Consider the following 24,246-nt stretch of genomic DNA (forward strand, 5'->3'; position numbering starts at 1 on the left):
TGTCAGAAGGTTGAGTGATTGGAGCCCATGTACCCTACCCAGGAATGGTTGGGGAGGAGGAGGAAAAGGCAGGAGGTAGGGAAGGGGGGAGGAGGCGGAGTTTTGTCACCTGTCACCTGCTCCGGCTGTGCCTAGGGCGGGAGGGGGGACCGGTATAAAGCAGCAGGCGCCAGTGCCGCTCCACCTTACTCGCTGTGCCTGCTTGAGTCTGCTCTGTCCCCTACTCACCAGTCCACCACCACCATGACACCTGGCATCCAGTCCCCTTTCTTCCTGCTGCTGCTTCTCCTAGTGCTTACAGGTGAGGGGCATGAGGTTCGGAGAGGGCTACCCTTCTCATGTGGTATTTCTGAACTTTCTGTGGGTTTTGTTTCCTGGCAGATGGCACCATGAGAGTCAGCAATTGCAGACAGGTGTGGCCAGGTCGGTGCCAGAATGAAGGAGAGAGGCTAAGGACAGGCTGAGAAGAGGCAGCCCCCAGGAGGGTGGATGCCAGGGGAGGAGAATGTCCTGAAGAGAAGTCTAGGAGGGAAGGGAGTCAGAAAGAGCAAGTCTTAGGAGTGAAGAAATGGATGCACCAGGAACAGAGGTGTATGGGAAGAGTGGGGGAAGCTGCCAGCAGGGTAGGAGGAAGAGAGCAGACCCAGGGGCTGCCTGATGCTGACCAATCCCCAGTCTTCCTGACATTACTTCTTTGGTTGCCAAAAGTTATATTTTCTCCTTGCTCTGATTTGCCCTCCAACCCAGTAGTTCTTAAAACTTTTGGCTCCAGTTAGGGCAGAAAAACAGACTTTGAATGCCCAAAGTAACCCAGTGTCCAACCCTGTTGAGAGAAGTACTGTGAGAATGACCAGCAGTTTACTCCCCACCCTCAGCTCTGGTTCATACTCTGCTGCCATTCCAGGCCAGACGAATAGCTTTACCTCATCTCAAATCACCAGCACTCTCCTGAACTTGACCAGCTCTACAGTTCATCATAGCACTGCAGCCCCAAACAGCAGGGATTCATCAAGCTCTGCCACCACTCCAGCCCACAATGGCACCTCATCTGGGACCACTGGGACTACAACCAGCTCAGCTTTCACCCCAGCCCACAAGGGCACCTCATCTGGGACCACTGGGGCTCCAACCAGCTCAGCCTCCACTCCAGCCCACAATGGCACCTCAGCCCTGACCACCAGGGCTCCATCAGCTGCATCAGGCTCAGCCTTCACCCCAGCCTACAATGGCACCTCATCTGGGACCGCTGGGGCTCCAACCAGCTCAGCCTCCACCCCATCCTACAATGGCACCTCATCTGGGACCACTGGGGCTCCAACCAGCTCAGCCTCCACTCCAGCCCACAGTGGCACCTCAGCCCTGACCACCAGGGCTCCATCAGCTGCATCAGGCTCAGCCTTCACCCCAGCCCACAATGGCACCTCATCTGGGACCGCTGGGGCTTCAACCAGCTCAGCCTCCACCCCAGCCTACAATGGCACCTCCGCCCTGACCACTGGGGCTCCAGCAGGTGCATCAGGCTCAGCCTTCACCCCAGCCCATAAAGACACCTCATCTGGGACCACTGGGTCTCCAACCAGCTCAGCCTCCATCCCAGCCTACAATGGTACCTCTGCCCTGACCACCGGGGCTTCACCAGGCATATTAGGCTCAGCCTCCACCCCGGCCTACAATGGCACCTCAGCCCTGACCACCAGGGCTTCACCAGGCATATTAGGCTCAGCCTCCACCCCGGCCTACAATGGCACCTCAGCCCTGACCACCAGGGCTTCATCAGCTGCATCAGGCTCAGCCTTCACCCCAGCCCACAATGGCACCTCATCTGGGACCACTGGGACTCCTACCAGTTCAGCTTCTATCCCAGCCCACAATGGCACCTCATCTGGGACCACTGGGGCTTCACCAGGCATATTAGGCTCAGCCTCCACCCCAGCCTACAATGGCACCTCAGCCCTGACCACCAGGGCTTCATCAGCTGCATCAGGCTCAGCCTTCACCCCAGCCCACAATGGCACCTCATCTGGGACCACTGGGACTCCTACCAGTTCAGCTTCTATCCCAGCCCACAATGGCACCTCATCTGGGACCACTGGAATTCCAACCAGCTCAGCCTCCACTCCAGCCCACAATGGCACCTCGGCCCCAACTACAGGGGCTTCATCAGCCTCAGCTGCTGCTTCAGTACACAGGGGCACTTCTACTATGGCTTCTACAACCCTGCCTGACAGGGGTACTCAATCCCCAGTTTCCAGCCAGCCATCTGACCTTTCCACCACCCTTGCCAACCTGAGCAACAGTACTATTGCCAGTAGCAATAGCCATGGCACAGCACCCCCCTCCACCTCCTCCAGTCATAATTCTCCCCAGTTGTATGTTGGGGTCTCTTTCTTCTCCCTGTCTTTTTACATTTCAAACCTCAAGTTTAATTCTTCTCTGGAAGATCCCAGAACCAACTACTATCAAGAACTGCAGAGGAACATTTCTAGATTGGTGGGTGTCTGCCTTTCCTTTGCCATACTCTCTTAGGACAGCTTTCAGAATTGTTTAAATCCTTTGCATCAAGCCTGAGTCCATTTCCTCTCACCCCAGTTTTTGCAGATTTATAAGCAAGATGGTTTTCTGGGCTTCTCTAGTATCATATTCAGGTACAGTTCTGGGTCAGACTGTGTATGTGTGTTGGGGTTTGTTGTCATAAATGTGGTGAGGGATTATTGTGTTTAAGGTGGGGGGAAATAGTGAGACAAAAGCTGGGACCTGTGTCTGAATTGAGCATTTCCTATGACCAGACCAGGATCTGTGGTGGTAGAACTGACTCTGGTCTTCCGGGAGGGTACCACCAATGCCAAGGAAGTGATGTCACAGTTTGTTCAGCATAAAGAGGAAGGATCCAATTATAACCTGAACATCTCGGGAATCAAGGGTGAGGCTACATCCCCAACTATAGCCCAGCCCCATGAAGGGTCCCCTCTCCCTCCAATGCTGGGTTTCTGCTCTTTCCCTTGGTGCTAGCAGGAGGAGGCTACCTCCATTTGGAGACTTCCTTGACCATTGCTTTTCCTTTTAGTGAACGAGGTGCTGTTTCCTTCCCCTGCCCAGTCTGGGTCTGGGGTACCAGGCTGGGGCATTGCCCTGCTGGTGTTAGTCTGTGTTCTACTTGCATTGGCCATCTTATATCTCATTGCCTTGGTAAGTACTCAGTCTCTGGCCTTCACCAGAATCCCCTGGTGGAAGAAACCCTATGGTCCAGCATAACTTCTTGTCTCCCTAGGCTGTGTGTCAGTGTCGCCAAAAGAACTATGGGCATCTGGACATCTTTCCATCCCGGGAAACCTACCATCCTATGAGTGAATACCCCACTTACCACACCCATGGGCGTTATGTGCCCCCCGGAAGTACCAACCGTAGCCCCTATGAGGAGGTGAGGCAGGGCCCACAAGCAGCAGGTGGGGACAGAGGCTCTGGCTGGGCAGGTGTCCCTGAGGGGTATTTGGAAAACCCAAAGAGCTTGTAAGAGCTGAGCCTTGAAGAGCCTGGCAAGAATGGTGGGGGTGGGGTTGGAGGAGCTCTGGGGGACAGGATCTCTGGGAAAGAGACCAAGGAAGCAAGGGGACCTCAAGAGGGAATAACCTCACTACCAGCATTCCCAAAAGAGCAATACCTGTCCACACTCACCACTGGCTGAACTGGTACCAGGGCAAGGCTCACTAGATGCCCAGAGGCAAAATGGGTGGGGCACTGTGTCCAGGGGAGCCCTTCCTGCAGTCACAGGAGTGCACCTGTACCCCATTCACCTTTTCCTTGGAGTGGGGAGTAGATTGAGAAAGGGGGGGCAGGTCTCCAGTGGAGAGGAAGAAATCTCACCAAGCCAGGCGAGCAGAGCTGAAGGGTTCCTGGGAGCCTCAGGGAACTAAGGACACCCCCCCCCCAACACACACACACCGCCTTTCTGTACAGGACCTAGTAAATAATTACAGCAGTCACCTGGGACTGGAAAGCCACTCAAGTGGGGGAGGGGACAAAAGTTTCCTTTTCTTGCTCCATTTTTCTCCTCCTGGGGATCTCTCTCTCCCAGTTTTACACACACACACACACACACACACACACGCACACACCCCTTGGGCTGGAGGAGCAGAGAATGGAGAGAGAAGGGGGCAAGGTGCGGGCTGGGCAGGAAAGGGGGCTAAGTAGGGCCAAGGGGAGGGAGTGGAGGGGTGGCCAGGAGCAGTGAGAGGAGCGGCCTGTTTACAGTCACCTGGCTGCTGGTGGGGCCGCAGGTGCTCTCTCCAAATTAACCCCTAGTGAGCTGATCTGGTCCCTGGACTGATTGTGCCAGCCTGGGGTGCCATCCGGGGGTCCTAATAAATAGATTTTGCCCTCACCCGTTATCTCTTTTTCCTCCACCCAGGTGTCTGCAGGCAATGGTGGAGGCAGCCTCTCTTACACGAACCCAGCAGTGACAGCCACTTCTGCCAACTTGTAGGGGCAGGTCACCTGTTCAGCTTGGCTGCCAGCAGTGCGTCAGGTTCTTCATTGCCAAAGTCCCTCTCCCCCAATCTGGGTTGATGAGCTGGGAATTTGGGTGGGCTGCTCACAGCCTCCCTCAGAGGCTCCACCAAGCCCCCTAACCCATCTTAGCCTGGTGAAGCCCAGCTTTGCCCTGGGGGATATGCCTGGGACAGTTGGGCAGTGATGGCTCCCAGGACTGGCCTAGAAATTCTGGCAATGGAGGTGGGAACCCAAACATGACTGAATAAAATGTGGCCTCTTGTCGCACCACCTTGTGATCTTTCAATCTGCAACTGGTGGATAGGAGGGTTCATTAGAATGTGTCAGTGAAGAACCCTGGAAGGGACTTTGGGGAAGTTGGGGGAGGAAAGGAGGCAAGGAGCAGGGTTTGAGAAGCAGATGTGGGGGAAGAGGTGAAACTGGGGCACAGGGTGACCTGCGGGAGAACTCAAGAGTCACCTCTCCCCATTCCTGGTGGCACAGGAGGAAGAAGGAAATGAAACCTAGGCAGGCTCCGGTGGGCCGGCATGACTCGGCACCGACTGCACGTGGCTCGTCCAGTGGATGGCTCGCCCCTCTCTTCCAGCCTGCGTTTCACTTGTGCTGGCCACCCTCCTCTCCTGGCACCGTGCCCCCAGGCAGCTCTATTCTTAGCTGCCCGGGTGTGAAGCAAATCCTTGGGCAATGATAATAGCGGCAGAGTCAACACCGCTGTGATAAGCGGGGGCTGGGTCAGATCCGGGCACTGGTGCCAGGCCCTGCCCCCACCCTGGCCCCTCAATGCCACACCCATTGCTACCTCTAGGGTGGGATCCCAGGCACCCTGGGAATGGGGAAGTGATTCTGGTTCCCTGACCCTTTGGGGCCCAGGCACAATGCCGGGGCCCTCAACCACATTCCCCCAGGGCCCAGTGTTGCTGTCCAGGTGACCCATCTAGGACGCAGCATCCAAGGTGCTGCGCCTCCTGGTGGCTATGGTTAGTTGGGGCCTGGGCCTAGTGCAGGTGTGACAGGAGGCTAGGCATACCTGGCTTGGGTACTTACTTCCCTCAGGCAACCTACCCTGACCAACAGCAAAGCAACTTGGAACACTTCCACCCCCATACACTGCACAGAAATCAGGAGGAATGGTCACGCTCAGGGAAGGCAGAAATGTGCCTGGCGTCACAGTTTATTGTTTATAAACCATGAAAATTACAGCTGTTGCTTGGCACAGGTCTAGCAGTGCCCGCTGCAGGGAGGCAGCAGCAGGCACCAGAGGCCTGGCCTGGCCCAATCCAGCAGGAACACCCAGCCTCAGCTGGGTCCCCAAGGGAGACTTGGCACGTTGGCATGGGTACAGGACAGGTAAAGCATGCAAGCAGGAAAAGAGGGAGGTAAGGGGCATGCGGCTGGGGGGTAGGGGAGACCCAAATAAAGCAGGATGATAGGGTCCCATCCCCTGCTTGGGAGACCAAAAGTCTATCTGCCCCAAGGCTGTTGTTCAGCATTAATGGGGCAGGGAGTTTGTCAAGGCAAAGGGCAGAGCTGGGGATCATGCCCAGTTTTCCAGGTGCCCTCCCTCCCAGTCAGCCTTGGCACAGGACAAGGGTGAGGAAGGGCTCTCTCCATGATTTGGGTACGATGCCAAGGGCAAGGCATGGGCAGAGGCTTAGTGGGCATGGGGGCTTGGGCTAACTAACAGGCAATGGAGAGAATGGGGACATCCAGAGAAGTGAGCTGAAGAGAGTCCCTTGCTCAAGAGAAAGCCCTGGGAAGACATAGACAGAAGGTAAGGGGCAGGACCACATGTTGGGAAGAGTTTGGGAGAGATGTTGCTGGGGGAACAACCCAGTGTCAGGAGGCATGGGGAAGCCAGGGCCCAGTGAGACTCCAGGTTGACAGAGGGGTATGAGAGGATCAGTCTAGCTTGGCAAAGCCTCCAATGGTGACTTTCCTCTCAGGCTTGGTGCCCACGGGTTCCTGTAGTTGTACTGCACCACCCCCTATGAAGCAGAAGGCAGGGCACACAGGCCCTGAGCAGTCTAGGGGGCACTCAAGGAGCCCACGGAAGGACACAGCATCCAGGAAAGAAACCCGACCCCGCTCATAGTCCAAGCAGATACCCAGGCGGGGTGGCAGGGGCACTGTGCAGCTGGCAGCTGGGCCATCCCTCCCTGTCAGCCCTGCATTTGAGCTTGCTCCAGACCCCAGCAGGATCTTGCCCATGCCGATGGTTAGAAAAGCAAAGGGTGGTAACGCCTCCACTGTGGCATCCTCAGCACCGCTGTCATGCCCGCTGTCTGGGTCGTACCTGCAGAAGTAGGAGTTGGGTAGGAAGATGTTGGGGGGTGGAATAAAGGAATCCTCATGGGAGGACTATGGGAATGAGATGTTGGAAGGATGAAATGCTGGGAGTAAGAGATTAAAGGAATCAACTTTGGGTTGAAGAAACAGGGTTCAGAGTATAGGGTTGGGGCTTAGTTTTGGTGGGAAAGGATTTTTGAAAGGAAAGCACAATGGTGAGAGATGTTGGAGAAGAGGGAAGATAAGTATTGATACAGCACACTAAAGAAATGTGGTAGCTAGATATAGTGGCACATGCCTGTAATCCTAGTGACTCTGGAGGCTGAGGCACAAGGATTACAAGTTTGAGGCCAGGCTTCAGCAACTTAGCAAGACTCCCTACTTAAAAATTTTAAAACAGTGAAAAAAAAAAAAAAAACCCGGGCATGATGGTGCACACCTGTTATCCTAGAGGCTCAGGAGGCTGAAGCAGGAGAATCACAAGTTCAAAGCCAGCCTCAGTAACTTATGGAGGCCCTCAGCAACTTAGAGATACCCTGTCTCAAAATAAAAAATAAAAAGGGCTGGGGATGTGGAAAAGCACCCCTGGGTTCAATCTCCTAGTACCAAATAAATAAGTAAATAAATAGATAGAGGGCTGAGTGTATAGCTCGGTGGTAGAGTTCCCCTGAGTTAAATCCTCAGTACTCCCTACCCCAAATGTGGTGCTTATCAAGATAGAAGGGTGTTGAGAAAAATGGTGTTGGGGAAATCACGCTGGTACTTGCACTTTTACCACTGAGCTATATCTCTAGTCCTTTTTTATTTTGAGACACGGTCTTGCTAAGTTGCTTAGGGTCTTGCTAAATTGCTGAGGCTGGCCGTGAACTTGTGATCCTCCTGTTTTAGCCTCACTGAGATTAAGGGCAAGTCACTGGGATTTCAGGCATGTGCCAATGTGTCGTAAGCAACTCAGGGAGACCCTCTCTTTTTGAGACTCTGTCTTTTTATGTTTTACATAAAAAAGGACTGGGGATGTGGCTCAGTGGATAAGTGCTCCTGGGTTCAATACCTGGTACAAAAAAAAAAAAAAAAGTGGGAAGGAGAGGGCTTGTGGAAATGAGATGTTTAAGGGAAGAATTTGGGGCTACTGAGAAAAGATGTGGGTGAAGGAAGTCCTGGAGAGAAAAAGTTTCATGGAGAAAATAGGGCACTAGGGAGAAAGGACACAGGGACATGGAGATGTGGTGTAAACTGGATTTGAGTGACAGATGGAAGGAAGTGTAAATGGTTTCCCTTTCCATCATCCTCATCCCTTTCCCCAACCACACACTCTGAAAACCAATCCTTAACCCGAATCTTTCTTGGCCAAATCTTTCTAGGTCACAGCCTCCCAGCCTGGCTTCCCTGTTCCTGCTGTTTCCTCCTCATCTCTTTCCCAACCCCACCCCAGCAAGTCTGTGTGCTTCTCTTGCCACCCCTGCCCTGTCCCTAGGTACCACCCAGGGTCCCCATCCCCTCCAGAGGGGCCTGACCTGGGGCTGATCACATCGGGGGCACCCTGGAAACTTTCCTGAAGCTTGCTCTCCAGACCGACGCCCACCTTGACCAAGTAGGAGGCAGGGTCTACGGCGCAGGCCCAGTAGCTGCGGCCCTGGGTCACAGCCACATCGCCCAGGACCACATCCACGCTCAGGTGACAGCCAGTCAGCAGCCGCTCAGCAGCCAGCAGCAAGGGCAGCCCTGGAATGCTCCGCACTGCTCGCTGGTCCTTGCTGATGGCCAGCCGCTCGCGGCTTGCACCCCAGCGGCCATCGAGGAAGAAGTGCAGGACTGGAACAGGGAGGAGGGTTGAGACAGAAGGAAGAATTCAGGGACAAACACTGGCACTGGGGACTGTGAAGTGTGAGCACAAGACACCGGGAGATTTCAGAACAGGGAACAACTTCTCAAGGCATTCGGTCACCAGGAAAAGGTAGGGGAACTCATGAGAATGGGACCTGGGGAACTGAAATGGGGGCATAAATGAAAAAGAAAGGAAAATTCCAAATGGACATGAGGCTCCAGAAGAGTTTGACTGATGACCAGTGAGCAAAAAACTAGTGTCCCAGACCTCGCTGACTCACAGTGCTTCCTCCAACCCCTTTCCCATGGTCGGCCCCATGGACAGTCCCCACTGTTCTGTTCCACCTAGTGACATCCCCACCACCACCTATCTGCTGTGTTTTCCAGACCATACTCCAGGGCTCACACCTGGCCCTTATACCCAACCCCTCTTCTGCCCCTTGCTTTGGTGGTGAGTGTCCCCTATCATGCCCAGGCCCCAGCATGCAAACTGTTTCCTAGAGTCACTTTGCTAACATTTATTGATTCCTCATTATGAGCCAGAAACTGTGCTGTCCATACCTGTATCTCCTCACAACAGTTTAATTCTCACACAATTCTATGAAGCATTATTATTATTGTTATTATCATTATGTGGGATACGGAATTGTACCCAGGATACCTCAGCCCTGTAATTCTTTTATTTTTCTTCTTCTTCTTCTTCTTTTTTTTCATTTTGAGACAGGGTCTTGCTTAGTTGCCCCCAGGCTGTCCTCAAACTTATGATCCTCCTCCCTTAGTCTCCCAAATTGCTGCAATTACAGTCACACAATGTTGTGTCTGGCAGTGTTATTACTGCCCCTGTAGAATAGAACTCTGAAATTTAGAGAGGGTGAAAAACTTGGCCAAAGGTGCAGTTAGCAAGAGTCAGATCTAGGATTTGAACACAAGCAGTCTAGCTCCAGAGGGAGTGCATGTGACCAACGTATTAAACCATCCCTCCAAGCCGCCTTTAATCTCAGCTACTTGGGAGGCTGAGGTGGGAGGATCACAAGTCTGAGGTCAGCCTGGATGACTTAGCAAGATCTTGTCTCAAATTTTTAAAAAAAGTTTTTTAAAAAATTAAAAGGACTGGGGATGTTGCTCAGTGGGAAAATGCCCCTGCATTCAATTCCCAGCACTCCTACCCCCCCATAAAAAAATTACACTGCCTCTACATTGCCCACCTGGAACCAGTAGAGTACCTAAGCCTGGCATCCCCATGCCCTCTGCAGGAACACCCATGTCTGCCACACCATGCCCGCCCACCTGCTCACTCACCAGGTGCTGGGGGTGTGTGCAGGTGTACATCTTCACTATACTCGCCATAGCCGGCTTTGTTGCAGCCACGGACACGAAGCACGTACACGGAGCCCGTGTCAGGGTTCTCAAGCAGAGCACTAGTGCCCCTCACCTCCTCCCGCCGCTGCCAGCGGGTAGGGCCCGGCTGGGCAGGCACATCAGTGCGACGGAACTCAACAGTGTAGTGCCAGGCAGGTGGTGAGTGGGGGGGTAGCCGCCAGCATAGGAAGATCTGATCATAGGCAAAGGTGCGCTGGGTGTCAATGACGGGTGCCTCGGGCACTGTGGGAAGAGACAGTGGGGGTCAGTCAGGGCCTGATCACTGGCCTGGCATGGAGGAGGGCAGGGCGGGCAGGAAAAGGGAAAGCAGCGGGAGCCGGGGGGGTGAGTGTGGGTGAGGGAATCAAGGAAAGGCCCTATCTGGGCCTTTCTGGGTGGGCAGGGCAGGGCCCAAGGGAGAAGAGGTGGGAGAGCACTGGGAAGGAGGCCTGGGCTTGAGGTGTCAATTCCCTTTCTGAGCCTCAGTTTCCTCCTGGGTTACTTAAGGGTATCAGACCAGATAAGCTCTGGGGGACCCTTCCAGCTTAGACATTCTATGAATTAAGAGGAGCCCCAGGGCGAGGGAGACAAAGGCCACTGGAACCCAGGCAAGAGGGCCCTGAGCAGAAGGAGGGGAAGCAGGATTGGAAAGGAGATGCCAGAGTCAGCAAGACAGAAAATGGAGAGATAACAGATGGAAAGCAAGCTTGCTAGCAGGGCAGGATGTGGAGGTCAAGGGGAAGAAAATAAAGGTCCAGAGGGCAAGGGTCATGAGGACAAAAGATGAGAAGGGACAGGATTAGGCAAGGGCCTAAAGAAGGCAGAAGAGAGACAGCACTGGTCACGTGGGAGGACCAAGAGGTCAGGTTAGAGCAGGAAAGAAGAAAGCACTGAGTGGGTGGCCGAGCTGCGTGGGAGCACAGGGAGAGGGGCCGGTCTGGGGGCCCGGCGGGGGGCAGGGCCCCCGGGGCAGGGCCGCTGACTTGCCTGGGGTGCTCCGGAGCAGAGTCCGCGGTAGCCACAGCCTACAAACAAAGAGAGGGAGAAGCAGCGCTGAGCGCGGTAGGACAATGTGGCAGGGTGGGCTGGGTGGGAGGAGTGGCTGGCCAGGCCAGGCAGGAGGCCGGGGAGGTCCCCGGTGGGCACTGCCCCCCGGGCCCGCTGCTGGGGAGGAAGGGAAGAAGGCTGTGATTGGGCATGGGCCTGGCCATCTCCTTACCTCGTAGAAAGTTGAGCTCTGTCAGCAGCTTCATCTCCCGCCCCACATCCAGCTGGCAATGGCGGAAGGAGGAGCTGGCAGCTGGTCGGAAGGTCTGGAGGGCCTCAGTGGCTCGGGCAATTCTGGGATGGGGCAGGAAGGGGTCAGGCACTGCCATCTGGGCAGCCACCCTTCCCCTTGATTTTGCCTGGCCTGCCCCTTAGAGTCTTGGTCTCTGTTTGGGTCTCTTCTTCACCCATTGGAATAATCTGGCATCAGTTTGGCTTAATGAAAATCCTCAAAGCCCCAGGTCTCCACCTGGCAAGGACTCTAGACATTGTCTTAGATGTTGGGTACGCCCAAAATGCCCCTGCCTCCCAGAAGCCTGTGCCCCTGTGCCACACCCCTCAGTACCTGTTGTGCAGCTGTTTGGCTGCTTGTACAAAGCAAGGCTGGTCTGTCTCCTTAAGCACTTCCTGGGCATAGCCCACCAGACCTGAGCCATCCAGCAGGCTCCGGTGCTCCTGGAGCTGGGTGCTGAGACGGGTCAACCGCTCCTGCTGGCATTCTTCAATGGCCTGAAGCAGTGATGCCCGCTTCTCCTCCAGCACAGCCCCCAGCCCCCGTACCAGCTGTGACACCTCCTCCTTGGCCTGCTGACCACTCACCTGCCCAGGGAGCAATACCCAAAGTATGCATGACTTACTATCTTCCTATGCCAGCCTCCTGGGACACCACAGCACCACTAGGACCACAGGGGATCTGGGGAACTCCTACCCACACAACTCAATAGGGCCAGACTCATGGTTACTAAGACACCTGTACCCCAAAATGGGCTCAACTCTTGACCATTTGTGCTAACCTTCCTGGATGCCTACATGATAACTGTAGGGTAGAGAGGGACTATTTCCCCCTTTTTCATTGAATCTAAAAACTCAACTGATAGAGGAAAAAAGCATAAAAGTCGTTTATTTGATTTGATTTGATTTTAGCTGTACTGGGAATCGGTCCCAGTGGTGCTTTACCACTGATCCACATACCCAGTCCTTTTTATTTTTTATTTTGAGACAGAGCCTGGCTAAGTTGTTTAGGGTTGGCTAAAGCACAAAAGTTGCTTTTTTTTTTTTTTTTTTTTTTTTTTTTTTAATTTTGTACCTGAGATTGAATCCTGGGCACTTAACCACTGAGCCACATCCCAGTCCTTTTTTGTATTTTATTTAGGGACAGGGTCTCACTGAGTTCCTTAGGGGCTTGCCAAGTTACTGAGGCTGGCTTTGAACTTGTGATCCTTCTACCTCAACCTCCTGAGTCGCTGGGATTACAGGCGTGCACTACTGCCCCCAGTCAGCACAAAAGTTTATTAATTTAATTTAAATTTATATTTGTGGTGCTGGGGATTGAACCCAGGAGTAGTCTATCACTAAGCTATAGTCCTTTTTATTTTGGCATAGGGTCTTTTTTTTTGTTTTATGTTTTTTTTGGGTGCTGGGGATCGAACTCAGGGCGTTGTGCTTACATTGGCATAGGGGCTTGATAAGTTGCCAAAACTGAACTCAAACTTGTGATCTTCCTGCCTCAGTCTCCTTTGTAGCTAGGATTATAGGCAAGTGCCACTACGCTGTGCCTGGAAAGTTTTATGAATTTTACATGCACATGGGGATCTTTACAAAACGGTGAAACCCAAAGAAATAACCTAAGCCTGATGCTTTTAAACCTTTTTTTTTTTTTTTTTTTCGGTACTGGGGATTGAACCAGAGGTGCTTAACCACTGAGCCACATCCCTAGCCCATATTTGTATTTTATTAGAGACAGGGTCTCACTGAGTTGCTTAGGGTCTTTCTGAGTTGCTGAAGCTGGCTTTGAACTCTCAATCCTCCTGTCTCAGCCTCCCAAACCACTAGGATTACAGGCATGCATTACCACAGCTGGCTTAAACTTTTTTTTTAAAAAAGAATATTTGCTTTTTTTCTTTTTTTTCCTGTTGTGTAATGGGGATTGAACCTGGGTCCTTGCACATTCTATGCACATGCTGTACCACTGAGCTACACTCCAAGTCCCAGAACAATATATTTGTGAAGAAGGACAGGATAAATGAATATCTGGATTAGGGTACTAAATTCTACTGGATGTTGCTAAGAGATAAGTGGAGAAGTGGGGTATAAGCTAATGGAAGATAAGAGTTACTTCAAACAGTTTGTTTATTTAGGTTCATTGCAGCCCCAAATACTAGTCTGTGATGATCAAGGCTATTTTCAGGTCTTGGCATGTGAAGTATATCACTTCCGAATCTTTATGGTTTGTTACATGTAGGGAAATACAGGTCAACTGGCCCTTTCTTTCCTTGGTTTTTTTTTTTTTTTTTGGTACTAGGGATTGAACCTAGGGGAACTCTACCACTGAGCTACAGCCCCAGCTCTTTTTTTTTTTTTTTTTTTAATTTTGAGAAAGGGCCTCACTAAGTTGCTGAGACTGGGCTCAAACTTGCAATCTTCCTGCTTCAGCCTCCTGAGTTGCTAGGATTAGAGGCATCGGCCACTGCACCTGGTCTAAAGGTCCAAATGGCCTTTTCTGAAGTTCAGTTCCTCAAATGATTTCAATTTGAAATAATCAGTATACCAGTTTGGCATAGTTTGCTTTAACTCCCTCATAATCCCAGTCCCTTAAGGATTCATCCAAATAAGAGAGACAGTGACCACACTAATGTCCACTTGGACCATGCTAATTCATGTGCACTAGAAGCCATGCCTTCCTCATTGCCTGTCCCCATGTCAGGTGATTCAGTCTGGCACAAGATCAGAGACATGGCCTCACTGAGCTCCAGGCTTGTGTGCTATCCTCAATAGGAAAGTGAGGCCGAGGGCATCTGAGCTCTTATCCTGAGCAATAACTTCCCAACCTCACTAGAGTCAGTCCCAGGTACAGCCTTCCCTGGGACACTAGTGTTCCTGCCAACCAAGTTTAACCAGAACTTTCATGACATACAGTCACTCCTCACAGGCTTCCTGAGCTGGCAGAGAGGTGATGGGGGCATGCCCACTCATATCCCCTTCTTGTTCCCACTCCCCATTAGAGCTCAAGACCCACCTCCATGCCCTCCCTCACCTCAGTGTGCCTGACGGTCTCCTCCAGCTCACAGATCTGGGTCTGTACTGTGTCCTGGTTTCCCAGGATGTATGTCAGGCTCTTTGTCAGCTTGTCCTGAGGGGGAAGAAGGAGGTGGGCATCATGCCTGGCTCAGCAGAAGCCAGCAGTTAGGAGGAGGTATGTGAGGGTGCGGGACTGAGTTAGCATGGGGTTGGATGAGGAGAGGGTCCTCACCTTGAGGGCCTGGTAGGCGCTGAGCACTGGAGTGATCTTGTGCCCACTGTGGGTGCGCCGCACCCGGCAGAGTTGGCATACCAGCCGTTGACATGTCTTGCAGTAGTGGGTCACCTCTTCCTTGTGGTCTGGGCACATCAGGCCCTAGAGATACAAAGGGCAATGAGATAGTCAGCCACGGGTGTGTAAAGGTTCTGACCCATCACTAGAACAGTTGGGTGCCCTCCTCCACTGGTCAGATATGAGGGAAAGCATCAGGGGTGGTGCTCCACAGTGCCATCTGGTGGTGCACATTGACATCACAGAAGCTTTCCCGCAGTCCAGGCAATGCCATCTCACCCGCATTTCTCCTTTCACCTATGGTGCGGGATGTGTGGTAATGATGATAATAATGGTAATAATTAATCTAAGGCTTGTGGTTCATAATTAACTTTGTCCATCTTGTTCACTGCTGTACCCCCAATGCCTAGAATAGTATCATGCTAATAGGTGCTCAATAAATATTTATTCAGTGAATGAATCAAGTGTACAGACAACACTGTACTGAACAAACATTATTTCCTGTGATCCTACTAACAACCCTGTTGGTATGAATATTATAAGGCAAATGCTCATCTTCATGCAGCAGATGAGATGGAGGCCCAGAGATGTTGAGTGCTTTCTTGCACGGTTTTATTCCAGAGAAAGGAACTTGGCAGTGGTAAGCCCCTGCCCACCTCATTTTGGAAGCCCACAATGCCAGGCACCCCATCCATGTCCCTCCCTCCCCAGGCCCTCCAAGGGTTGGCTCACCTTGGGGCGGAAGGAGAGGGTGGGCAGGGTGGGCTCATGCTGGGCCTTCTGGGTGCCCCAGGGGTGGAAGAGCTTGAAGCACTCATTGCAGAAGGTGGCACGACACTCTGTGCAGCCCTTGGTGGCCTCTAGTGGAGGGGGCTTGCACAACTGGCACAGGATGGCGCCTCCTACGCTCACACTCTGGCGGTACCGCTCCACCACACGTTCTAGGGTCAGGTTCCGGAAAAGCCCCGCCAGGCCCCGCTCCCCCAGCTCCACGTCACCCTGGCAGGTCGGGCATGGGAACATGATCACCTGGGGGTGCAAAGCACCTCTCTTCCGCCCGGGGTATGTCCCAAAGCCTGTAGATGGACCCGGAGGTAGAGGAGGTAAGAGTTACAGCTGACTGGGGGTGGGTGAAGTCTGTTCAATTTTTAAAAATTAGATTTTTATTGTGCCAGAGCTCAGTTCTCATCAGAGCTCAAATAAGCAATATCTACACCCCTGAAAAGACAGGCAGATGGCCCTGACCAGTGATGGACCCCTTCCATCTTCTTGATGGATGGCTCTACATTCCCACCCCCATCCCACAGGCCCCAGCCCCACCTGATTTAAGCAGCCGGTCCAAGCGATCTGGCTTGGGGAGAGTTCGGCGGGAGAGGCGGGGGCTGCGGGTAGAAGGGGTGGAGGCAGGAGAGGTGGGCTCGGAGATGGGGTCCCCACCATGGCCTATGTAGCCCTGCTGGCCCAACACCTCCCGGGCACAGGCCTGGCACACGTTGTGGGTACAGGGCAGCACCAATGGCTGCTTGTACATCTCTTGACACACTGGGCACAGCAGTTCCTTCTCCATGTTCTTCATGCTTGTCTGTGGAGGGACCAGGAGGCTGAATCAGAGCTTGGACACTTGGGCATATCTGAGCAGGCTGCTTAGCAACCTTTAGAGATCCCAGCAGTCTCAGGAAGGGGCAAGACAAGCTACCTATGGGTTTTGCCCAGTACCTGCCTTGACCTGGTTCACACATCTTCCCAGCCCTCTGTCCCTTGCCTCTGTTTCCCTCCTGCAGAGATAAGACTCCACAGAGAAGGGATAGTTGGAGCTCCTGCCTCCCCAGCTTCAACCCCCACCCCCATCACTCCTGCTGCAGAGGCCCGGGAAGGTAGCCCTGCTCACCTGTCTTCATCCCTCCATCTCTGGGCCACCTGCCCCCCATCGTCGCATAGATATCAAGGGCACCGCCCATTCTGCAGCTTGGTGCGGACCCCCGCCCCCTTCTCTAGCACCCCCCACACACGCATGACTCCTCCCCACCAGCCAGGCACTGCTTGCTCTCCATCCTCCTGCCGCGGCTCAGGCCTGCGGCCGCCCCAGCTTCCATCCTTCATCCTTCACTTCCCCATCCATCTCCTCTAGTCTCCCTATACCAACCCATTCCCTTCACCCCCTACCCTCTGGGCTTTCCTGCAGCGCAACCAGGTCGGCCGCTCAACCCCTTCCCCAAGCTGGGGATGGGGAGGGACAAGCGCCCCGCCTTCTCGCCCCCTCCCCACCGGAAGTATCCCTCCCTCTCTTGGTGGCGGGGGTCCTCAGGCTATGCCCCACCCCCACACCTCACCTTGGTCCCTCTCTTCGCAGCCATCCCGGTCAGGGGCGCAGCTGACACAAAGGAGGGAGGGACAGGGAGGGAGGGGGAAGGAAGTGGTGGGGGGGAGCAGGGTTGGCACCGCCCCTGGGAGAGCCGGGCACGGGTTGCCATGACAACCGCAGGCTCGGAGGCAGCCCTGAGTGGGGTGCGGTGGGGTGGGGTCTCAGGGAGGGGTCCAAATTTGGAACTGTACCCTGGAGTAGCTCCTTCATCATCCCCCACCTGTCCTCAGTTTTCTTGGAAAACGTCCAAGCTAACACATGCCCCCTTCTCATAGGATAGCTCCTTTCCCCCTGAAGCCCTAGTCCTGGTGCACTGCTGGCAATTACCCCAGCCCGCCCGCTGCGTCCAGGCAGCTCCTCCTCGCTTATACCCCAGCAAATGGGCGCCTTCACGGTACTCACCTCCTGGCTGCTCCCGAGATAACCCCCATATCTACATCTCGACCCTCCCAGTCATTTCTGCCACCACTATCCCTCTGTCTACATCCCAGCATCTCCCTGGATCCCCACCTGTTCCAGGTTCCGGCTTATGCCGGACCCCTCTATGCCCCCCTCCCTTCACCTCGACCCCACCTTAACTCACACTGATGCGAACCAGTGCATCCATGATGGAAGTGAAGGTCTGCATATCCTCACCCTCAGCCATGGCCCTACCGTGCCCGCCCGCCCCCGGGTGCCTGATCCGGGATGCGGCTGTGAACCCCGGGCTTAATGCAGGAGCCCGGTGGGGGTGTGGGGAGGGGTGGGGGTGAGGTATCACTGCGCATGCTCCAGGGACCAGCCTTGAACGGCGCCAGTCGGGGTGGGGGGTGGGTGGGAAATAGTTCTCCCCACGTGGTTTTGGAAAAGCATTCAGGGGGGTTGGGTAGCATGGAATGGTATTTGCCATTTCTTATATTAGAATTTTTCATTAGCTCTTGATTTTCTTCATAATAAAGCAAGAGGTTAGTTTTAGAGGAAGATGCGCTCCAGATTGGGAGTACTTCAGTTTGGGCTGGGCAAGAGTCCACGGGAGATGTTGAGGCAATGAGCTTGGGGCAGTTAGGTTTGAGGAACATGCACTAGAGGTGAAATAAATTGAATGGCAGAAAAGACACAGATGGTCTAGAGGGTAGAGGCCATGAGCTCAAAGACTTGAAGACGTAAGTGTAGCTTGTACTGAGAGGTGGCGGATGTACTGGGTACAGGGAAAGACTGAATCAGGGCGGTGGCCGAGGATGCTCTTGGATGCATTGTTTCCTCCTTGCCAGAAGAGGGCGCTGCGTCCAGTCTCCAAGAGAGAGAAAGAGGAAGAAGTAGGAAGAAGCAAATCCACATTGGGCGCTGACGCATGCGCACAGCTAACTGCGCCCTGTTCGGCTCACCTCTTTTCTTGGCTAGAGGCGCGGATCCGACCCACTGCCGGGGCATGATGGGTAACGGGACCGACGGGATCCCCAGGCCTGGCTAGCGGGGGTCAGAGTTGGGGCGGACCAGCTTTCCTCGTCCTCTGCGGTCAAAGCTGACGTGTCCTGGGTTCTAGGGAGCGGGCATTTCCACGGACAGGAGGGACTGGGGGACCGGAGGGATCGACCGTCCTGGGTTAAGGAATTCCTGGGGCTCGTTGCGGGATGAGGGGAGTTGGGGAATGTGACTGCAATCCTGGGAGTGCTTGGAAGTGGTCGGCCTATGGAGCTCCAGACCGACCAAATATGCCTGTAACTCCTGAATGAAGGGCCGAGCCTGATTCCGTCTCTTCCCTCATCCTTTCCAGTGGTGGGTACTGGCACCTCGCTGGCGCTGTCCTCGCTCCTGTCCCTGCTGCTCTTCGCAGGGATGCAGATGTACAGCCGCCAGCTGGCCTCCACCGAGTGGCTCACCATCCAGGGGGGCCTGCTGGGCTCTGGCCTCTTCGTCTTCTCTCTCACAGTATCCTGCTTGCGCTGGAAGGGGGAGGAGCGTTTGAGGGTTGGAAGGGTGGAGGGCCACGTAGACTTGTGCCCTTCCCCTTCGTCACACAGCCCTGCCCCTGTTGTATTCCCTTCTCCTTAACTCAACGCAGGCATTCAATAATCTGGAAAATCTGGTCTTTGGCAAAGGATTCCAAGCAAAGATCTTCCCTGAGAGTAAGTGAAAATTTGGGATTGGGTGTTTGAATCCTCTCCTCTCTGATCCTCCCCAGACATGATACTTTCTAAGTGCTTAGAAAGTAAAAGTTGTTAAGATGAAACAAGTTCACTAAACTCTCTGAAGACAGTTGATACTTTTGGGTCCAGCATTTTATTTAGTTCATGACATTGAATTCAACTGGAAGAGAAGGCCTCTGAAAGCAAGGAACGCTTACCTTCTGGTCAGCTCCAGGGAAGGTTTCAGGGAACATACATATTTGGGCTGATGTTTGGCATTCATCCAGAAGAAGAAGCAGGACCAAATTGAGAGGCATTCTGATGTGAAATTGACCCCAAATTAGAGAATTCTATTTGGGGGAATTTGGGAAAAGTGTAAATATTATATGCACCAGATTTTTATGGTAGCAGGGATAACGGATTATTTTCTGTTTGGAATAATCCTTAATTGCTCCTTTAATTTAGAATTGATGATTTAATAACTTATGGAGAATTAAGTTCATAAAGCAAATTAGGCAATAAGACTAGATCACCTAAGGAACGCCACATGCTCAGAAATTCACAGCAGATGCAATCTCATGTGAAATCTTCATCTGATAAGACAGAGATCTGTCATTGTTGCCCTCATTTCTTTACACCCCTCTAGGTCTTGCTCCCTCCACCCAGCCCTGTTGCAGGCTTCCAAAGCTCCTTCTGCCCCCCAGTCCAGGACTTCTCTCTTACATTTTGTTCCCATGTGTACCATTTTCACTCGTTTCTGAAAGAAACCAGTGTTGTGGGGCAAGATTCTTGCTCTTCTTTGACTTCCCTGCCCTCCCCACCTGGGCAGATGGCCTGTTTGCCCTTGCTTTCTGCCCTCCTACCTTCTCTCTGTCCTGTTCTGGATGTCTTAAGGTCCTTTCCTGCTCCAATAGATGAGTACGTCTGTCTCCTAACTTGTGTCCAGGGAGCAAGGTCCTCAACTTTCACCACTAGTCAGCCAGCTTAATGAAATGATCCTCATTAGCTGGCTTCTGTTGGGAAGGCCTTAACCTTCTTCCTAAATAGGACCAAGTCTTGCTCTTCAGGCTCATTATCACCTTTCCTTTTCTTTTTTATTTGAGGCAAACTAGGAAGTTAAGTGGTTTGGGGGCAGAACTAGTATTCTGAACATTGTTAAGACTGTTAGAAGTCCTTCTCCTATCATCATGCCAAACTCTTCCAAGCAGGTTTCCCAAGATTCAGAGGGCCTCTGATTTCTAGGCTTCCTGGACAAATGCATGGTATTTCCATTGTGACCACCACCTGACTCTGTCTCTTCTTGTCTCCTTAGTTCTCCTCTGCCTCCTGTTGGCTCTCTTTGCATCTGGCCTCATCCACCGAGTCTGTGTCACCACCTGGTATGTGCCTTATAGCTGGGTAAGGGGTAGATCACCCTGGCTTTTGGCACAGGATCCTACTGTGATGGTGCCAGATACCTCCTCTCCCCTGCCACCACGTATCTCTCCCTCTGTTTTCCCTCCTTTACTGTTCCCAATTTCCCAATCCTGAATTTGGCTTCTTTCCCTGAAGCTAGTATCTGCCGTGGCAGTAGACTGGCAGCATGCCCAATGATGCCATGACTTTCTGTTTCCACCCTATAGCTTCATCTTCTCCATGGTTGGTCTGTACTACATCAACAAGATCTCTTCTACTCTGTACCAGGCAACAGCTCCAGTCCTCACACCAGCCAAAGTCACCGGCAAGGGCAAGAAGAGAAACTAACCCTGAATGTCTAATAAAATTGATTCTTTGTAGCTCTGTGAGCTGTGATATGTTGTGGGCCTCCTCTAACAATGACTGCTTGGGTATGTGCAATGTTGAGAGATGTACACCTACTCTTTTGAGACCTTGGGGATGGGAGACTTTATTCCCCCCACACCCCATATCTTTTTTGTAGTACTGAAATCAAACACAGAGTCTCATGCATGCAAGACAAGAACTCTACCACTGAGCTACATCCCAAGCCCTTTTAAATTTTTATTTTGAGACAGGATATCACTGAGTCACCCTGGCTGGCTTCGAATTTGCGGTTCTTCTGCCTCAGTTTCCCCAGTAGCTGGGATTACAGACATGTGCCACTGCACCCAGCTTTAGCAGGAGGATCACAAGGATTACCAAATATTTATTGAGTGCTGTCACATTGGGTGCTTTGCTAGATGCTGGGGTGGCTTTCATTTGTGTGAGAGTCTCATTATGGAAAAGTGTATGAATGACCTTTGGTGAAAGGAGTTATGCTGCAGTGAAGGAAGCCCTGTCTGTCAGAACTAGAATAGATCTTGGAACAGAAGAGTAAGAGAAAGAAAGGCCCCTCACACCTATGCTATACCGTGGGGTTTCATGTGGGGCTTTGTTACTGCAGCTCCCCACCCCAAGCACTCTCCGGTGGAAATGCTCAGGTCCTGCTCTGTCTGCTCTGTGATGAGAAGTGAATCTCTATCTAGAGTGCCTAACCTTAGGGTACTTAGTGTCACCACACTGGATGGTGTGGGCTTTAGGTGCACAACAGTCTTGGTCAGCTTTGTATTTGCCACATGCCCAATAATGGGCAGATTGGTGAGTTGCTTAAATAAAAAGAACCTGCCCTTTCACCCTTGGAGAACAAAATCCTGCACATAGGAGGTACCTAAGTTAGGAAAGAAGACCCAGTGAAGATGAAGAAGGAAGTAAAGGAACTGGTCAAGGATTAGAGGCCACCCTGCCCAGCCCCACTCCTATTTGTGTCCAGAACCCCAGAACCTTGCTTTTTATGCCCTGCCTGTGAATATGCTAGGCAGTTTCCCCAAAGTGCCAGCAGAGGGCACTGTGGGCTCATCTCCTCTGGAGACCAGCAACTCCCTCTCCAGAAAATTGTTCCTGAGGAACCAGGGAGGAGGGTTGCTGCTGGGTTTCCCAATGGAAGGAAAAATAAATTATTTTTGGTACCGGGGATTGAACCCAGGGGTGCTTAACCACTGAATCACATCCCCAGCCCTTTTTTATATTAGAGACAGGGTCTCACTGAGTTGGCTAGGTCTTCGCTAAGTTGCTGAGGCTGGCTTAGGGCTGACTTTGAGCTTGTGATCCTCCTGCCTCAGTTTCCCAAGCAGCTGGGATTACAGGTGTGTGCCACTGTGCCTGGATGGAAGGCAAGCATGATGGAGGTTGTGAAGCCTCCTGTTCTGCGCCTAGGCTGGGAGTAGAGGTAGAGTTCAGTGGAGACCAGAGACTCCCTGGGAGGATGGCAGTTCTGGGCTCCATCTCACCTATTGATGTGAAGAATTGAGCAGGGTAGTGATAATATAGGATCCTTTGAGGGAGGAGGGATGTCCAAATGGGCCCTGGGCCTATGGGGAGGCTGGGTTGGTTCTAGGTGTTACTGTCAAACTGAATTTCTCCTTACCTGCAGTGGGAGCAGTGGACAGAGGGTCAGATCCTAAGCCAGGTAAACACAAACAGCTCTGGGATGGGGCCACTTGGGTCCCCTGTTCTTGGCACAGTAATGTTGGGTTGGGTGGTGCCTGACAGCTAATATCACTTCTGTGGATAGGGGAGGGTAGGAAGGACCCAGAGAGCAGGGCCAGGCAGTGGCAAGGGATCTCTGTAGGACCAGGGGTAGCATGTGGCCCAGGAATAATGACCCCTTCCCTGGGGAATGGGTGCATTTACAAGGCAGGTCGGCGCCAACCGCAGCTCTCCACCCAGCCTATCTCTGTGGAGCCTAGTTGCAGACTGTCTACACCTGACCTACCAATTAACCCGGCAGGGTCATCATAGCCACCTAATCATAATAATTAAGTAAGGGGGCCTGAGGACACCATAACTTCCGGAGAGCCATGGCCAGAAGGGCAAAGGTTTAAACTCTTGGCCCTTGGGCCCTTGGGGCTCTGCTCCACCTTGGAGGCAGTAGACCTGAGGGAGAGGGGTGTTCCTGCCCCTGGAGGACAGAGGGAAACCAGATGTTTCCTCCTGCTCCCTTACACGTGGCCACAACAGCCGCCGGCACCCGCTACCAGCTCCGGAAACAGGAGTAAATAATATGGGGTGGAGGGGTCTGTACTGGAGAGTGGGAGCCTGTCCCAGTGTCCCAGGAGACACTCCTTAGAGCAGAAGGTGATGCCACCCTCCAGGAGGGCAATGGGAAGGTGAGACCAAGGGCAAATAGGCTCTCTGACCCTGATAGGGCTGGACTTCCCAGGATTGACACTAGTATGCAGGGTGCCTGACATTTAGGTCATGCCAGTGGGTCTGGGCGGGGACTGGGGGCGCCCAGGGCAGGCAGGGAGGGGGAGTCTGCACCAGGCCTTGGCTCCAGCCCTTTCCGGCCCTTATTGTCCTTGGTGAGAACAGGACGCTGTCCTGTTCCCACTGCCTGGCCCCCCAGCTCTGCTCTCCAGGGGCTTGGGAAGGATGTTGGGAAACAAGAGAGAACCAGAGACCCGTAGAGAGAGAGGCTGAGACACAGAGAGATACAAAGGGGAAAGTTGCGCATTGAAGCTCATTGTGAGACGGAGGTGGGGGAAGCCTGGGCACTGTGGGAACCCTGAAATAATGGAAGGCCGGACGCCCTGCCCTGAGGGGAACCTCCGGGCTGGGCTGCCCCATGCACAGTCCTCCTTAACTTAGGGTCACTAGCAGGGCTGCCTCCTAAATAAACAATGGTCGGAACCCTAATGTTAAGGGCACTTAATTGCTCCCTTCAGATACTTTTCTTTGCCTCTCAGCCAACTGGAGTTCCTGGGTGGGGGCATGGGGAGGCAGGGCCAAGATTATGCTCCCAAATCTATCCCTCCAAGGGCTTAGAGCCAACTGGCTACACAAAAGTTGCACTGTAAATGCTATATAGTTGAATTCTTGCAGAGGCAGAGAGAAAAGTCTCCTAGGTGGCCCTAGAGGCAGGTGCTCATCACCTGGGGTGAAGGGTCAAGAGCAAACCAATGTAAGAATGGCTACTGCCTGGAGCAGGGTTAAGAGCTTTCCCTGGGCTCCAAGAGGTAGCCATGTCCACCCCAATCTCTGCAGCAGGGTGGGGAACTCCTGGGCCCATAAGTCTCAAGGTCTCCTAGGAAACAGGTCTTTTACAAGCTGGAGAAGTCCAGGTCCTGCCATCTATTGAGGTTGCAGATACAGGTAAAAAGAGAGAAAAACAGGCATGTCTACATCTGAGAAATAACACACTTTTGTGTGTGTGTGTGTGATGCTGGGTATTGAACCCAGGCCCTGGTTCACGC

General features: G+C 52.9%; 3 protein-coding genes across 4 annotated transcripts; 2 read left to right on the forward strand and 1 right to left on the reverse strand.

The window, feature by feature from the left end:
* The first annotated feature begins 159 nt into the window (after window positions 1-159).
* Muc1 (mucin 1, cell surface associated) lies at window positions 160-4,769 on the forward strand. Its single transcript, XM_047541662.1, has 7 exons — window positions 160-301; window positions 905-2,490; window positions 2,590-2,645; window positions 2,787-2,920; window positions 3,065-3,186; window positions 3,269-3,418; window positions 4,406-4,769. Exons 1-7 carry the CDS (start codon window positions 244-246, stop codon window positions 4,478-4,480), a joined length of 2,181 nt encoding a protein of 726 aa, XP_047397618.1. The 5' UTR covers window positions 160-243; the 3' UTR covers window positions 4,481-4,769.
* Window positions 4,770-5,642: 873 nt separating this feature from the next.
* On the reverse strand, window positions 5,643-17,625 carry Trim46 (tripartite motif containing 46). Of its 2 annotated transcripts, none has more exons than XM_047524394.1 (10): window positions 17,497-17,625; window positions 15,872-16,133; window positions 15,284-15,627; window positions 14,492-14,635; window positions 14,276-14,371; window positions 11,588-11,841; window positions 11,195-11,316; window positions 9,916-10,218; window positions 8,307-8,604; window positions 5,643-6,799 (listed from the first exon to the last, which is right to left on the reverse strand). In XM_047524394.1, the coding sequence occupies exons 1-10, from the start codon at window positions 17,557-17,559 to the stop codon at window positions 6,406-6,408; spliced, it is 2,280 nt and encodes a 759-aa protein (XP_047380350.1). In that variant the 5' UTR covers window positions 17,560-17,625; the 3' UTR covers window positions 5,643-6,405. The 2 variants fall into 2 exon arrangements, with proteins under 2 accessions (XP_047380350.1, XP_047380340.1); XM_047524384.1 differs by lacking the exon at window positions 17,497-17,625 and adding an exon at window positions 16,882-17,345.
* Window positions 17,626-18,192: 567 nt separating this feature from the next.
* On the forward strand, window positions 18,193-20,793 carry Krtcap2 (keratinocyte associated protein 2). The gene is made up of 5 exons (XM_047524408.1): window positions 18,193-18,328; window positions 18,667-18,821; window positions 18,955-19,018; window positions 20,331-20,397; window positions 20,641-20,793. The coding sequence occupies exons 1-5, from the start codon at window positions 18,244-18,246 to the stop codon at window positions 20,759-20,761; spliced, it is 492 nt and encodes a 163-aa protein (XP_047380364.1). The 5' UTR covers window positions 18,193-18,243; the 3' UTR covers window positions 20,762-20,793.
* The last annotated feature ends 3,453 nt before the right edge of the window (window positions 20,794-24,246 follow it).

This window comes from Sciurus carolinensis, chromosome 1 (genome assembly GCF_902686445.1).
Source record: "Sciurus carolinensis chromosome 1, mSciCar1.2, whole genome shotgun sequence".
Lineage (NCBI taxonomy): Eukaryota > Metazoa > Chordata > Mammalia > Rodentia > Sciuridae > Sciurus > Sciurus carolinensis.